Source organism: Panthera pardus, unplaced genomic scaffold (assembly GCF_024362965.1).
Source record: "Panthera pardus isolate Hobbes unplaced genomic scaffold, ASM2436296v1 HiC_scaffold_27, whole genome shotgun sequence".
Lineage (NCBI taxonomy): Eukaryota > Metazoa > Chordata > Mammalia > Carnivora > Felidae > Panthera > Panthera pardus.
In genome coordinates this window covers 66976520-66992778 of record NW_026526843.1, presented here as the reverse complement: position 1 = coordinate 66992778, position 16259 = coordinate 66976520, and the positions used below count along the sequence as shown (strand labels likewise).

Genomic DNA, 16259 nt, shown 5'->3' with positions numbered 1-16259 from the left:
TTGAAAATTTTATGAATTATAGAGAATTGTAGGTCATATCCTCCCCTGTCTACAAAACCAATTGTAAAACCCAAAGGGAAAGTCAGTAGTACTGATCTTTTAAAAAACACAACTTGGCACCTGCTGGGGCCGCCACCAACAACCTGTACATATTCTAGGACAAAATCAACTGAGGAAGCTAGTGTGAGTACTGGGTCTGGTTGTTTTCTCAGAGAAAGGATGTTGTCCTCCTCTCCCTGAGGAGCAGTGATGCACTTACCACTTCCCTTCACAGACTGGAGGGGCTGGCCTTCTGCCTTCAGTGAAGTGAGTCACATATTGTTGCTCAAGCCAAAAACCCACTCAAAGCAGAATTGGTGGACAGTGCTCAATAAAGGCCATTACTCAAAATAGATTAAAAAAAAAAAAAGAAGCCAGCTTGAAGGGGCTCCCAATGGCCAGACCTTGGATAATTTGAACACTGAAATGAGCAATGACAGGAATAGAGCATGGCATATTGAATAAAATAAAAATCAATGAATCTATGCTGACACTAATACTACAAAATAAAAGGGGATAAAGGGAAGCTCTTTTTAAAATTTCATTAAAATTTTTTTGAGAGAGTGAGAGAGTATGTGCATACATGCATGAGCAAAAGAGGGGCAGAGGGATAGTGAGAGAACTGAGCATGGAGCCTGACACGGGGCTCGATCCCATGACTCTGGGATTATGACCTGAGCCAAAATCAAGAGTTGGCTGCTTAACCTACTGAATCATCCAGGCACCCCAGAAAGCTATTTTTTTAAACAGAAGGATTCTAATTAATATGCACAGAATGATAGAAACACAGAATTATCACTTTAAAACCCCAGTAATGACTAATTCAGCAGTGGAAGATAAGACGGGTTAAAGACTGTCATAGAAAGGATAGGGAGAAACTTAGCAGATACTGCTTTAACCAAATTGAAAGACATTCTGCAATATAACTGACCTTCCTTCTTCAAAACTGTGTTGAAACTGTCACTAAAGATCCACAAAAGGCTGGGGAATTATTCTAGACTAAAAGACATCAAGGAGATATAATAACTAAATGCTAATATGTGATCTTTGATTGGGTCCTAGAGTGGGAAAAAAGCTATGGGAAAAAACATTATTAGGATAATTGGGTAATTTTGAATATGGACTCTATATTAGATAATAGTACTGTATCAATATTAAATTTTGTAAGTGTGATGATTATATCTCAGCTATGTGTGAGAATACTCTTGTTCTTATAAGACAAAATGAAGTAGTTAGGGTTGAAGAGTTGTGATGTCTTTGGCTAACTAATACTTCAGCAAGTATGTGTGTGTGTGTGTGTGTGTGTGTGTGTGTGTGTGTGTGTCTATGCACACATATATGTATGTGTGAGAGAGGGAGGAGGATATGGAAGAAGAGAAGAAGGGAGGGAGGAGCTAGAGGAGGGGAAGGAAGAGGAGGGAGAGAGTGTGTATGAATGAGACATATGTTAACAACAGGGAATCCTGAGGAAGGGTATATGGTGTTCAATAGTATTCTTATACATTTCTATAAGCATGAAAGTTTTCAAACTAAAAACTTAGGGAAAAGAAAAAAAGAAAAGCATCCATAATTAAACAGTTCAGTAACTTTTTTGCTTTTCAAAGAATAAGTTTTCTGGTCCACTGAATTAATGAGGTTTGGGCAAATTTCCAACCCTTCTCTATAACATTAGACTCTTTGATTTGATCTATCAAAAATAAGTTCCTCTAAATAGGATGGGACTATATTGTTAAACACACAGAGAAATGCATCACAAGTCTACCATAACTATAGCCAGCTTCCAAATTTCATTTCATTTCACTAAAGAGTGTGCAGAGGTCACTTACCTTGCTCCACCAAAATAGCCATCCTGCATTTTTCGGAGTGCTGCTAGGATACTTGAATTCAAGCTGGTTCCATCTTCATCTTGAAATGAAGAGAATTTTAAAACAATCTTAGTTTTAAAAAAATCTTAGAATTTTAAAACAATCAAAGTGTTAACTTTGAAATAAGGGGTCTCTTTCAATTATTTCAAACCAACATTCTGGTGGTAATGGTACAAATGAGACATTCCTCACTGTCTACCCTGTATTTCAACAATTGATCTGACAGCGAACAACACTGTAGATGATTACCAATAGACAGAGTTTCTCAAAGACTGTACCTTATTTATCATAAGCACTTAGCACAGTGCCTGATGGCAGACTACTTAATGGATACTGAAAACTGACAATAAAAACAGCAACCATTTGTTTAATGTTATGTGCCATGCACTGTGCTAAAATATTTTATATATTATCTCATGTAAGGAGCCTTAGCTTGTGTGTGTGTGTGTGTGTGTGTGTAGGCATAGAAAATAAAGAAGGCTAATAATTATCCGACTTTATGTGAAGGGGATCGATCATACTACACATACTCTTTTGTGATCTACTTTTTTCTAACTTATCCCTTGTAAAAGCTATATAAGATTCCATAGCAGACATTTAAACTGTTTAATTATAAGCAACACTGTGATGATCTTTGTACCTACATCTTTATGCTCTTATTCTGTGATTTCCTTAGGATTAATTCTAATAAGTAAAACTGTTAGGACAAAGGGAATACTTGCTAACAGACTGTCAAATTGCCCACTAAAAAGGTTGTACCAGTTATATTTACACCATCAGTATAGAAAGCGACTGTTTCCCCACATCTTTAATAATCATCTTTTTAATCTTTGCTTATCTGCTACTTTAAAGAAACAGTTTTATTACTAGTAATATTGGGCATGTTTTCATGTATATACTGGCTATTTGTATTTCTTTTATGATTTGCCTGTTCATGTCCTTTTTCCATGTTTCTATTAAGTAGTTTATCTTTTTGTTAATTGACTTTCAAGGGTTCTTTATGTTTCATGAGTATTACCCTTTATCATATGTATGAAAAATACGTTACCTACTTTGTTATTTGTCTTTCAACCTCAAACACAGTTCATTTTTATATAAAAGATTTGTTTAAATTTTCATGTTTTTGAATTTGCCAATTTTTCCTTTTCTGTGTCTTGCAAAGGACAGTTTTCTTCAGCTCAAGATCACAAAAACATTCTCCCATGTTTCCTTTTAATATTTTATAGGTTTATTTATTTTTGCTTAGATTTTTAATCTATTTAGAATTCAGTTTTGCATAAAGTGGAAAGTAGCAGGCCTAAATGAATGATTTTCCTAGATGTATTTATATTCTTTTTTTCTCACGTTTTTATTTTAATTCCAGTTAGTTAACATACAGTGTAATATTAGTTTCAGGTGTAGAATTTAGTGATTCATCACTTACATATAACACCTAGTGCTCATCACTACAAGTGCCTTCCTTAGTCCCCATCACCTGTTTAACCCATCCTCCTGCCCACCTCCCTTCTGGTAACCATAGGTTCATTTTGTATAGTTAAGAGTGTGTTTCTTGGTTTTCCTTTCTCCCTGCAACCCTTCCATGTTCATTTGTTTCTAAAATTCCACATATGCATGAGATCATATGGTATTTGTCTTTCTCTAATTTTTCTTAGCATAATACTCTCTAGCCCCAACCATGTCATTGCAAATGGCAAGATTTCATTCTTTTTTTTATGGATGAGTAATAGTCCATTGCATGCATGTATATACACACACACCACTTCCTTATCCATTCAGCAGCTGATGGACATTTGGGCTCTTTTCATAATTTGGCTATTGTTGATAACGTTCTTTTGCCTCTATTTGGATTGTAATCTTTATCATTATTTTAATTATGATGGATCTGTCTTCTCTTATTGTTTTTAGTTTTTAAAAAACCTGGTTATTATTGTACATTTTCTATTCCATATGAAATTTATTTATTTTTTTTAGTTTTTTATCTTGAAAGAGAGTGAGCAACTGGGGGAAGGTCAGAGAGAGAGGGAGAGAAAGAAAATCCCTAGCAGACTCTGTGCTGTCAGTGCAGAGCCTGGGCTCGATCTTAGGAATCATGAGATCATGACCTGAGCTGAAATCAAGAGTCAGAGGCTCAACTAACTCTCAATATTAACTATTTTTATCTAGCAACAGGGTATCTCTCTAGTAATTAAAGTATCTTTTTATGCTCTTCATTAGTTTTATAATTTTCTCATATGATTCTATGCATGTTTCTTATTCAGCTTATTCTTATATGATTTACTTTTCTAGAAAATTTGTTAATTTTATCTAGATTTACAAAATTAAACTTGGTATTCTTTTATAATTTTATTATTTTTATAACTATTTTTCTATTTATGTGAAGCATGGTTAAAAATTATTGGTACACTTTGGAAATTCAGTGGCACAAGATACACTACCATAGCTTGAGAGACATTACATGGCTAAAACAAAGGAAATAAGGGGGAAAAAATCCCATTTCAAACACTGCATTATGTAATTGTACCTGCCCAAATGGACCATTTATAAATATTAGGTCAATAAACTGCTAACATCCATTAAAAGGCAGCTTTATTACTAAAATGCAAGAATTTGAAAGATTGGTATCTAAACAAGAAAAGACAAAAATGAACTGGAATGAAAACCTAGATATCATATCTAAAATCAGGGCTTTTTGTTTGGGCCTTCGTACACTTCTCTCCCTCTACCACATTCTTCTGGAGTTCCAGGCCTCATTCCTTGAGGACCCTGCACACCCACAGGTCTCATATCTCTCTGCCCAAAATGCTTAGTACATATGTTACTTCCCACCATGGAATGACTCACGGTTGCTGGTGGAACTCCAGAATTAGCTTCATAACCTATGCCACCACCACCACCTAGAGGTAGAAATTTCTGGCCTCCTAAACCATAGGGCTCTGCCATGTTCTTTGCCCTTCTACCATCCATTCTTATGTCTCTTTCTCTTGGATCCCTCTACCCATCTGCTATAACTTTACTCTCTTTGATGTCTCATTTATTCTTCCATCTCACATTGACCAGTCTTCATCTCTTTTCCCTTCTACATCATTCTCTGTTGCCTTACTTGCATTTCTTTGTTTCTTCATTTCTTGATTGTGAAGTTCTTCCATGTGTCTTAATTCCTCCTAGTGTCCCATCAGATTTTCATGCAAAATATTTGCTTGATACTCACGATAGGCTCTTCCATTTCACTTTTCAATTTGTCTTGCATATCTTTCATGTTTTTATTGATTTGTTTCCTTTGATGTTTTTCCATTTTATTCAAGGGCTTCCATTGCTGAAAATATTCATACTCAAATGTGCCATACTAGGCAAAATGAGTAGGGGTTTCTTTCTCATTTTAATACACTGAATTCTTCTGTGTGAGTTCTTCAGGAAGACCATCTTCATCATCTAATTGTTTGGGTGGTTCCACAATGACTGGACAAGGAGTTGTCAGTAAGAAAAACACTCTCACTGCATCTTTCATATGCTATTCTTGCTGCTGGTTTAGAAGCAAATTCAACAATGCCTTTCCCTGCAGGTTTTCTGTGATCATCCACAATTACAACAGCCCTTTCAATAGGACCAAACTGGCAAAAGACTTCTTCCAACAGTTCATTGGAAACATCATTGGAAACATTGGAAACAGAATTAAAATTCTGAATGGAAAGAGCAGCACATATGGCAAAGTGAACTCAAAGCTGGGTTGAAAACTCTCATGGGTTTATCATAAAATTCAGCTTTGGCAATTTTAGCCAATGCTCTAGATTCAAGTTTAATAAGTCTAAATCCTTTCTCCTGGTTCTCCCTATTTAGTCTTTTGAATTCATCCTCCATGATATCTGTAGATAGATTCCCAGCAAACAACCAACAATGCTGAGGGTAAGTTTTCTCTCCATGCCTCCTCAAGGGAGATAAGTTGGCTTTAAAGTCCTCCAAGTGGGATATCTCCTTGCTGCAGCCACCAGGCCTACTGGATGGGGGATCCTGGTGGTGCTGCTGTTGGTAGGATGATTAGTGCTGCTAGCCTCTCCAGGGCTCTCTGCCACCTCAGTGGGCCGTACATAGGCCCATGTTACCACAGGGCTTAGGCCTGTCTGCACTTCGCCACCTTTGAGGCAGCTTGTGGGTGGAGGCGGTGGATGCCCAGCCTGAGGGAATAGTGATGACCCTGCTGCTTGACAACATGGTTGGGGGCACCCAAGGGAGCACTGAAGTGACAGGTGGCAGGAGGGTGTGGGTGGGGCCCAACCCTGTGGGGGCCCAAGAGGTTGGGAAAGTGGTGAGTAGTGCTAAGCTGGAGGCTGGTGGAGCATTGCCTACTCTGAGAGCTGGGCCAGGTCCCTGAGGCACAGTGGGCTTGGACAAGTCCTGTGGTGGCAGCAGAAGTTGCTGCGGTGATAGTGGCCTCAGTGGTGGCTGCTGCTACTGCTATGGTGGGATTGGGGGCTTGGTGCCACCCTGGTCCAGGCTGGGCTCCAAAGATCTACAGTTCTGACTGAGGCCCAGGCAATGCAGCGGAGAGTGGAAGTTGTGGAGGCCACCGTGGCCACCACTTCCTCTACAACAGTGGAAGCTGCAACTGGTACTGCTATAGTTCTGGAATTGATCACAAGAAATGTCTGTGATCAAGGGGCAGTTGAGGGGGAAGCAGAGAAGATACTCAGGAAATGCGGAAGCCACCTTGCTTTGCACAAGATGTCAGATGACACAGGTCTCTTTTATAATTTTAAAGGTCTTCTCCATTTTTCTTGCTATATCCCCTTTCTCATTCCTAATGTTGTTCTTATTATCTGTTTTCTCTCTTTACTCTGAAGTCTATTTTACCAGATATTAATGTAGCCACTTCTGATTTTTTAAAATTAATTTTACATAGTGTATCTTTTCCCGTTTTAAATTTTCATTTCAATCTACCTATATTTTTATATGAGTGAATTTCATGAAGACAGCATACATGTGGGTTATTTAAAAAATCTACTCTGTCAACCTCAGTCTTTTAATTAGTGTACTTAGGCTATTTACAGTTAATGTAATTAATGATATGGTTAAACCTACTATTTTCATTATTGTTTTCTGTTTGTTCCTCTGTTCTTCATTTCCTTATTTTCTTCTTCCTGGCTTCTTTAAAATTTTTTTTTATTTTATATTTGAGAGAGAGAGAGAAAGAGAAAGAGAGAGATCAGGGGAGGGGCAGAGAGACAGAGACAGAATCTGAAGCAGGCTCCAGACTCTGAGCTGTGATCACAGAACCCGATGCGGGGCTCAAACCTATGAACCGTGAGATCATGACCTGAACTGAAGTTAGACGCTTAACCAAGAAGAGGCGCCCCTCTTCTTCTTGGCTTCTAAAATATATAACAAGAATTTCATTTTGATTTATATATACTGTTTTTGACTGTATCTCCTTGTATAGATTTCTTAGTGGTTACTCTAGTTATTACATTACACATACAAAATGGATTATACATATATCACTGATATTAATGTCAACATTTTACTAGTTAGAGTGATGAGTAGAAACCTTACCTCTCTTTCAGCCATTTACCTTTCCCCCATTTATCATGTAAGATAAGATTTTAAGATTTCCTCTACACACTTTGAGAACCACATCAAACTTTAGAAAACTAAAGTTTTCTAACATCTATTGTATTTACCCATATTCTTAATCTTTCCACTGTTTTTTCTTTTTTGATGTTCCAACATTCCATCTTGTATTCCCTTTTCATTTCAAGAACTTCCTTTAAGCCATTCTTTCAGGGCCGATCTCCAGCAGACAAATTTCATTTAGCTTTCCTTCATCTGAGAATATCTTTTACCTGCTTTATTATTGAAGTACAATTTTGCTGGATACAGAATTCTGTTTATAATTTTGAGCACTTGAAAAATGTTGCACCAGTTCCCTCTGTCCAGAGTTTTTAATGAGAAATTTGATGTCATTCTAATTGTTTTTCCCATAGGCAAGGTATCATTTCTCTCATTGCTTTCTAGATTTTTTTCTTTTTCTTTAATTTTCAGGAGTTGATTACTACTCTGTGTTTTGGCATGGGTTTCTTTGGGTTTATCCTGTTTGGGACTTTCTCATCTGTTTGAATCTATAGGTTTATACCTTTTGCAAAATTTTCAGCCATTATTAGTTGGAATATTCTTTTTTTCAGTCCCATACTTTTTCCTCTACTTCTAGGACTCTTATTATGTGAATGGTAGATCTTTTGGTATTAGTCCCACGGGTCCCATAGGCTCTGCTCATAGCTTTTCAGTCTATTTTTTACTCTTGTTCACAATGGGTCATTTCTATACTTCTATCTCCAAGTTCACTCTATCATCTCTATTCTGCTATTGAGCCTATCTAGTGAGTTTTTGACTTCAGTTATTGTAGTTTTCAGTTCTAAACCTTTCATTTGGTTCTTTATATCTTCAATTTCTTTTCTTTTTTAAAGTTTATTTTGAGAGAGAGAGAGAAGTTTATTTAGAGGATTTTTTTAATGTTTATTTTTGAGAGAGGGAGAGAGACAGAGCATGAGCAGGGGAGAGGCAGAGAGAGGGAGTCACAGAATCCAAAGCAGGCTCCAGGCTCCGAGCTGTCAGCATGGAGCCTGATGCGGGGCTTGAACCCACAGATGGTGGGCTGTGAGATCATGACCTGAGCTGACGTTGGACGCTCAACTGACTGAGCCACCAGGTGCCCTGAAAAAGTTTATTTATTTTGAGAGAAAGAGAGAGAGAGAGCAAGTGGGGAGTGGAAGAGAGAGAGAGAGAGAGGGAGAGAGAGAGAATCTCCAACAGCCTCCATGCTGTCAGTATGGAGCCTGACATGGGGCTCGATCCCACAAACTGTGAGATCATGACCTGAGCCAAAATCAAGAGTTGGACACTTACCTGACTGAGCCACCCAGGTGCCCCTATATCTTCAATTTCCTTGCTGAATATTTTGATTTCTTTGCTGAGTCTTCACACCTTCAAATTTCAAGTGTGGTCATAATTTCTTGTTAAAATACTTTTATGATCACTGAATTAAAATCTTTGTCACAATTCCAACATCTTTGTTATCTTGGGATTGGTGCCTGCTGATCAATTTTTCTTATTGAAGTTCATATTTTCCTGGATATTGGTATAAGTGATTTCTATTGTATTCTGGAAATATGGGGTATCATCTTAGGAGACTTTGGATCTTACTGAATCTTCTGATTCAGCAGGCCTTTTCTGACAGTGTGGCAGGGAAGGGAGCACTGCCTTGTTACTGCTAGTGGGTATGGAAGGAAGTTCCTCTACTGTTGGGCAGGGATGAAAGTCTGAGCTCCCCACTAGTGCTTCTCAGATACTACCCCTAAGGAAGAAAAAAGGTGCTTCTTTACAGCTATGTGAAGGTAGAAGTCTAGGGTCCCCACTCAGCTTTTGCTTATAGGAGTGGGAATGGGGCTGCAGTTTTTTCTGCGGTGTTTGGCTAGAGTAGAACAGTTACTGTCTGGAAGTGTTCTGTCTGGCTAGGCTGCCCCTCTCCTGTTACTCTGGATAGAAGGAAAAGGGTTTTCTTGGGCTTTAAAAATCTGCACCCATTTGTGTTTCTGGGATAAAAACTTCTCCAGCATCCAGTTGAGAATATACAAGACAGAAGGAAAACCCAGTATATTCACTGCTGTGTCATTTCTCAGGTGCAAAGTCCATAGCCTGTCTCCCTTCTTTTTTCTGACTTTCAGAATTTTCTTAAGCTTGTTTTATAGATAGTGTCCAGGCATTTTTACTGTACTTAGCAGGAGGAATAGGGAGATGTGTATCTACTCCATTTTGTCTGGAAACTAGAACTTTTTTTTCTTTCCAAAATAAAAGTATTTAAGGATATGAAAATTTCCAAATAGGACTCTGGCCAAATCTCTTATGTTTTGATAAGTAGTAGTATCACTTTTTACTTTAGAGCACAATCTAATTTCAGAGTTGGTGTCCTGTTTAATCTAAGAATTATTTGTAAAATTTAACTCTTTCATGGTCAATTTTTTTTACACTTGTATTATTAGTTTTATGTCATATTCTGACAATATCATCTGTATGACTTCTACTTTTTAAAAAATAAACATTCTTTGTGTATTCTCTTTGGGTATAGTTTTATATGTACCCATAAATACAAAAATCAGGTTTGTTAATCTTCCTATATCTTTAATTATTGTTTTATAATCGATCTGTGACATTCTGATAGAGGTATGTTATAGTGCCCCACCATGATTATACAATGGTTTTATCATATTGTCCTTAGTTTTCCTAAATATCTGCTTTATACATTTCACTGATACTATTCAGTAGATAAAAGTTTATAACTGCTATATCATCTTGTTATACTGATCTTGTTATACTGTAACTCTCTTTTTGAGTATAGTTGACACAATGTTACATTAGTGTCATGTGTACAACTTAGTGATTTGGCAAGTTTATACATTATGCTATGTTCACCACAAGTGTAGCTACCATCTGTCCCATTATGTCCCTATTACAATGTCACTGACTGTATTCCTTATGCTATGCCTTTTAGTCACCCCATAACTGGAAGCCTGCATCTCCCTCTCCCCTTTACCTATTTTGTCCAATCTCCCAAGCCCCTCCCCTCTGGCAACCATTAGTTTGTTCTCTGTATTATAGAGAGGGTGTTTGTGATTTTCTGATTTTGCTTTTTGTCTGTGTAACTCTTATCAATATAAATATCCTTCCTGTCCCTTTTACTAACTTGTACCTTGAATTATATTTACTATTTTTGATATTAATGTTGCCACCATGGATTTCTTTTTGTTAGCTTTACATGATTTATCTTTATATACTCCTTCATTTTCCATTTTTCTATATAATCTGATCTTAGGGATATCTTTTGTGAGTAGCATCTAGCTGGATTTTGCTCTTTTATGTAATCTGGAAATCTTTATCTTTAACATTATAATTTAATTAATTCACATTTTAATGTGATCACCAGTACATTCATTATCATTTCACCAGCACAAAATTTTCACTGACAAAAACACACAGCTGTTGGTAATGTAGGCTTTGTGGACTAACAGACCTGCTGGACTCTCTCATAAGCACTGTGACTATGGAAAATGAGTCACCTTCCTCATCTATAAAATGGGGCTATTAATATTACCTACCTGAATAGGATTCTTATAGAGATTTCAAAATAATGCATTGAAAGCACTTAGTTCTGTGCCTAGCATAGAGAAAATGTTCAATAAACATTGCAGTTATTACTCCTATTGTTACTGCTGTTTTTGTTCTGTGACCAAGTACCACCTACCAAAACTTTGTGATTCAAATGCAGATCTTTAATGTTATTCTTCTTCCCAAGCTATGGCTGTGTATCTCACCCCAACTATTGGATATTTCATTTTTGAAATCTTTTATCACCACAAATTCAACATGTCCCTTTACAACTGGCATCTTCCTATGGAATTCCTCTGCTTCTGTCGATGGTAGCATTATTTACCTAGCCTCTAAATCTTGGCATCATCTTGATTCATATCTCATATCTAGTTAGCCAACATCTGACTTACAGGTGTTGTTTAAAATGACTCTTGTATTCTCTCCCACTCTATTGTAATTACCACCAATCCAATGTATCGTCTCATCATCTCATACCTTGATTAGTTTCTTTGATATCAAATTCTCCTCGCTATAATATATACTGTCATCAAATCCATATTCTGTAAACATCACTTTCATCGTGTCACTTCTTGCTCAAAAACTGTTGATAATTTCAGACTTCTGAGAAACTCTAGTTAAATATCTCTGCTTATTTTCATTGTCTTCATAATCTGGCCCCACATTACTTATCCAGTTTTGTTGATAATTGTACTCTAACACACAAAGCCACTCTATGCATGTTGGCCTCTCTATCACCCACTCACAAGTCAAGCTCAGAGAAAATGGTGGTGTAGGAGGACGCTGGGTTCACCTTGTCCTGCTGACTGCTTAGATTCCACCCACATTGGCCTAAATAACCCAGAAAACTGCCGGAAGAGTAGTAGAACAGACTCTCCGGAGCCAAGCATAGACAAGAGGCCCACGGAAGTGGGTACGAAGGGTGGAGAGGCAGTGCATGCTACACGGACTAGTGGGAGGGAGCCAGGGCAGTGGAGGGGCAGCCCACCAGGCGCGGAGGAGCCCCTGAAGTCTGGCTTGCAAAAGTGGAGGGGCCAGACTGCGTGAGTTCTGACAGCCAGCGGGACTTAACATCTGGAATGTTAAAAGTCAACAGCTCTGCTCTCGAAGAGCAGGGAGGACTAGAGGACACCGGGAGGGAGAGTTGTTGAGCCCCAGATGGACAGAGCTTGGCAGGGGAACAAAGGCACTGGCAAGAGACATTTCCCTCTCCCAACCCCAGCCAAAATTCCAAATGGAACCAGTTCCCATCACCGATCTTCCTTGCACCACGCAAATGCCCAACACTGTACTTCTGTGGACCCATCCCTCCGTTGGGCCTGCCTCCCTCCCGGTGCTGCAGGGCCCCTCCTGCAGGGGACCACCAAGGGCAAAGCGAGCTAAGCCTTCCCCTTCCATCCCTGTGCACCTTGCAGATCCGCCCTGGCTAATAAGCCATTGGCCAGATCCCATTGAAGCAGCACTGCAAGCCTGGCAGTATGCAAGCAGCCCAGAGAGGGGCCACACCACTCCACAGTGAGTCCTGCCCCTGGGAGAGGGGAAGATAAAGTACACACCAGTCTGACTGTGGCCCCAGCGGTGGGCTGGGGTCAGACATCAGGTCTGACTGCGACCCTGCCCACCAACACAAGTTACTCTGGACAGCACAGGGGAAGTGCCCTGCAGTTTGTAGCTACTGCAGAGACTAACCAAAATGATGAAACGAAGAATTCTTCTCAAAAGAAACTCCAGGAAGTAGTGACAGCTAATGAATTGGTCAAAACCAATTTAAGCAATATAATGGAAGAAGAATTTAGAATAATTGTCGTAAAATTAATCGCAGGGCTTGAAAAAAGTATAGAGGACAGCAGAGAATCTATTGTTATAGAGAACAAAGGACTAAAAAATAGTCATGAGGAATTTAAAAACGCTATAAGTGAGATGCAAAATAAAATGGGGGTGGCCATAGCACGGATTGAAGAGGCAGAGGAGAGAATAGGTGAATTAGAAGATAAAATTATGGAAAAAGAGGAAGCTGAAAAAAAGAGAGATAAAACAATCTAGGAGTATGAGGGGAGAATTAGAGAACTAAGGGATGCAATCAAACGGAACAATATCCGTATCATAGGAATTCCAGAAGAAGAAGAGAGAGTAGAGAGGAGCCAAGATGGCAGAACAGCATGGAAGCTTTTTGTGTGTCTTGTGTCCATGAAATACAGCCAGACCAACACTAAACCATCCTACACACATAGAAAACTGATTGGAGGATTAACACAACAATCTGCACAACCTGAACCACAGAATTCAACAGGTATGCGGTGCAGGGAGGTAAATTTGGGGAGCAAGAAGCTGTGAAAGGTAGGAAACTGCTTTTATGGGCAGAAAGAGGATGGAGACTCGGGGGGGGGGGGAATACAGGAAACGCACCCCTCCCCAAAAGCAGCTGGAGAGAAAGTGGAAAATTGGAAACAGCCACAGGGACTAAACTAAAAAGGGAGAAAGGAGAAAGAAGACGGTTTAAATTCCATTAAGACTGTAAACAAGGGGAGCTCAAAGGCTGCAAGTCCACAGCTCGATACCTGGCGGTGCTCTGGTGGGAAGGGCGAATCCCCAGGAACAGAGTGGGGTCTGGGAGGTTCTTGGGCCACACGGGGAAAAACGGTTCCACTGCTGGAAGGACATTTGGTAGAGACTATTGAAGTCACCTGGTCCCAGCAGACCCCAAAAGGCGGCCACATTCACTGGTGCTGGGGTAAGGTCGTTAAGGGTGAAGCCTGGTGTCAGACGTGTGTTGTGATTTTCCATAAACCCTGAAACGCTGCTGCTACACTGTCTCGCGAACTTTTTCTAGGGTGGGCTGGCACCTGGCTGCAGTCTCGGGGCACCGCCAACAACAGGGTTCAGCGGGCATTCCTGGGTACAGCCGATATTCAGCCATTGCTCGGTGAGACCCTCACCCAGAGGGGCATAACGGGTCAAAGTTGCAGTTCTTCAGAAGTAAGTGGCCAGGGAAAACAGCCACATCTGAGACAAAACTTGGGAGAGAGGTACTGCCTGGGGCCTGGTCATGGAGAGTGAAAAAGCAGGGAGTGGACAAGAGCTGAAGACAGAGGACGGGTGCACAATTGCTGATCCAGGAGAACAGACTGGGTAGCTGGTGGCGCCATTATCACTGCTCCTGTGCATGCACATAGGCACCTACAAGCGCCACAACAATCCACCCCAGTAGGCTAGCAGCGCCATCTAGTAGAGAGCGGAGCTGTTACACTGAGCCCCGCCCAACTGGGCCAACTTCGCTCTTCAAGAACACAAGTCTCACCGCCGGCTTAGTTTATGGACAATAAAGAGCTACATAGATTGACTTGTAGGGGAAGATGAAGCAATTTTAGTCCTACTTCAATCTGTTAGCAGGTTCACCTATTCAATTTTCTTTCTTTTTTTCCTTTTTCTCTTTTACAATTCTTTTCTTTTTCTTGAATACAGAAAGAGAAAAAATTCATTTTTACTCTCAATTTTTATTAAAAATACCTTTTTTAATTTTTATTACTATATTCTTTACTTTTGTGTAAATTTTTTTCAAATTCTACTTTACTTCCATCATTTTATTTTAGTCTACTTCAGTGTATTCACCTTTTCAAATTTTCAAATAATTTCCTTTTTTTCTCTTTTTTGTTTCTTTTTCTTAAATGCAGAAAGAGAAAAACTTCATTTGTACTTTCAATTTCTATCAAAAATATTTTTATTTAATTTTATTACTACATTTTTGCTTCTATGTAATTTTTTCAAATTTTATTTTACTTCCATCATTTTATTTTAGTCTACTACAGTGTATTCACTTTTTCAAATTTTCAAATTATTTCTTTTTTTCCTTTTTTTCTCTTTTTTCTCTTTTTCGTTTCTTTTTTCTTAAATACAGAAAATGAAAAAATTCATATTTATTTTTAATTTTTATTAAAAATATTTTTCTTTAATTTTTTTCTACTATATTCTTTATACTATACTGCAAAGTATAGTATAGTATACTATACTATATTCTTTCTACTATATTCTTTTTGTGTATATTTTTTCAAATTCTATTTTACCCCCAACATCTCATTTCAGTCTACTTCAGTGTATTCATTTTTTCAAATTCTCAAATGATTTCCTTTTTTTTCTCCCCCCCTTTTTTTCTCTAATCTGTCAAACTACTTTCAACACCCAGACCAAAACACACCTAGGATATAGCATTATCTATTCGATTTGTGTGTGTGTGTTCTTAATTTTTAATTTTAATATTTTTTTAATTTTAATTTTTTTAATTTCAAATTTTATATCTCATTAATTCCTTTCCTCCCTTCAAAATGACAAAACGAAGGACTTCACCCCAAAAGAAAGAGCACGAAGAAACGACAGCCAGGGATTTAACCAACACAGATACAAGCAAGATGTCTGAACCAGAATTTAGAATCATGATAATAAGAATACTAGCTGGAGTCAAAAATAGATTAGAATCCCTTATGCAGAGATAAAAGAGGTAAAAAACAACCAGAATGAAATTAAAAATGCTATAACTGAGCTTTAATCATGGATGGATGCAGTGGCGGCATGGATGGGTGCAGCAGTGGCAAGGATGGACGAGGGAGAACAGAGAATCAGTGGTACAGAGGACAAACTTATAGAGAATAACAAAGCAGAAAAAAGAGGGAGATTATGGCAAAACAGCACAATTTAAGAATTAGAGAAATCAGTGACTCATTAAAAAGGAGCAAAATCAGAATCATAGGGGTCCCAGAACAGGAAGAGAGAGAAATAGGGTTAGAAGGGTTATGTGAGCAAATAATGGCAGAAAACTTTCCTAACATGGGGAAAGACACAGACATCAAAATCCAGGGAGCACAGAAGACCCCCATTAGATTCAACAAAAATCGACCATCAACAAGGCATATCATAGTCAAATTCACAAAATACTCAGGCAAGGAGAGAATCATGAAAGAAAAAAGGGAAAAAAAGTCCCTAACATACAAGGGAAGACAGATCAGGTTTTCAGCAGACCTATCCACAGAAACCTGACAGGCCAGAAAGGAGTGGCAGGATATATTCAGTGTGCTGAATCAGAAAAATATGCAGCCAAGAATTCTTTATCCAGCAAGACTGTCATTCAAAATAGAAGGAGAGATAAAAAGTTTCCCAGAGAAAGAAAAATTAAAGGAGTTTGTGACCACTAAACCAGCCCTGCAAAAAATTTTA

At 38.5% G+C, this 16259-nt stretch overlaps 1 protein-coding gene and 1 pseudogene across 6 annotated transcripts in view; both read right to left on the bottom strand.

Annotated features, from left to right (window-relative positions):
* Positions 1-16259, bottom strand: part of PHKA1 (phosphorylase kinase regulatory subunit alpha 1) — a 169118-nt gene that overhangs the window by 39942 nt on the left and 112917 nt on the right. For all 6 annotated transcript variants that reach the window (XM_019439064.2, XM_019439065.2, XM_019439066.2 and 3 more), the window contains exon 17: positions 1866-1944. In XM_019439064.2, coding sequence (XP_019294609.2) covers positions 1866-1944 — 79 coding nt within the window. The remainder of the gene's footprint in view (positions 1-1865; positions 1945-16259) is intronic.
* On the bottom strand, positions 2248-11615 carry LOC109260681 (splicing factor, proline- and glutamine-rich-like; annotated as a pseudogene).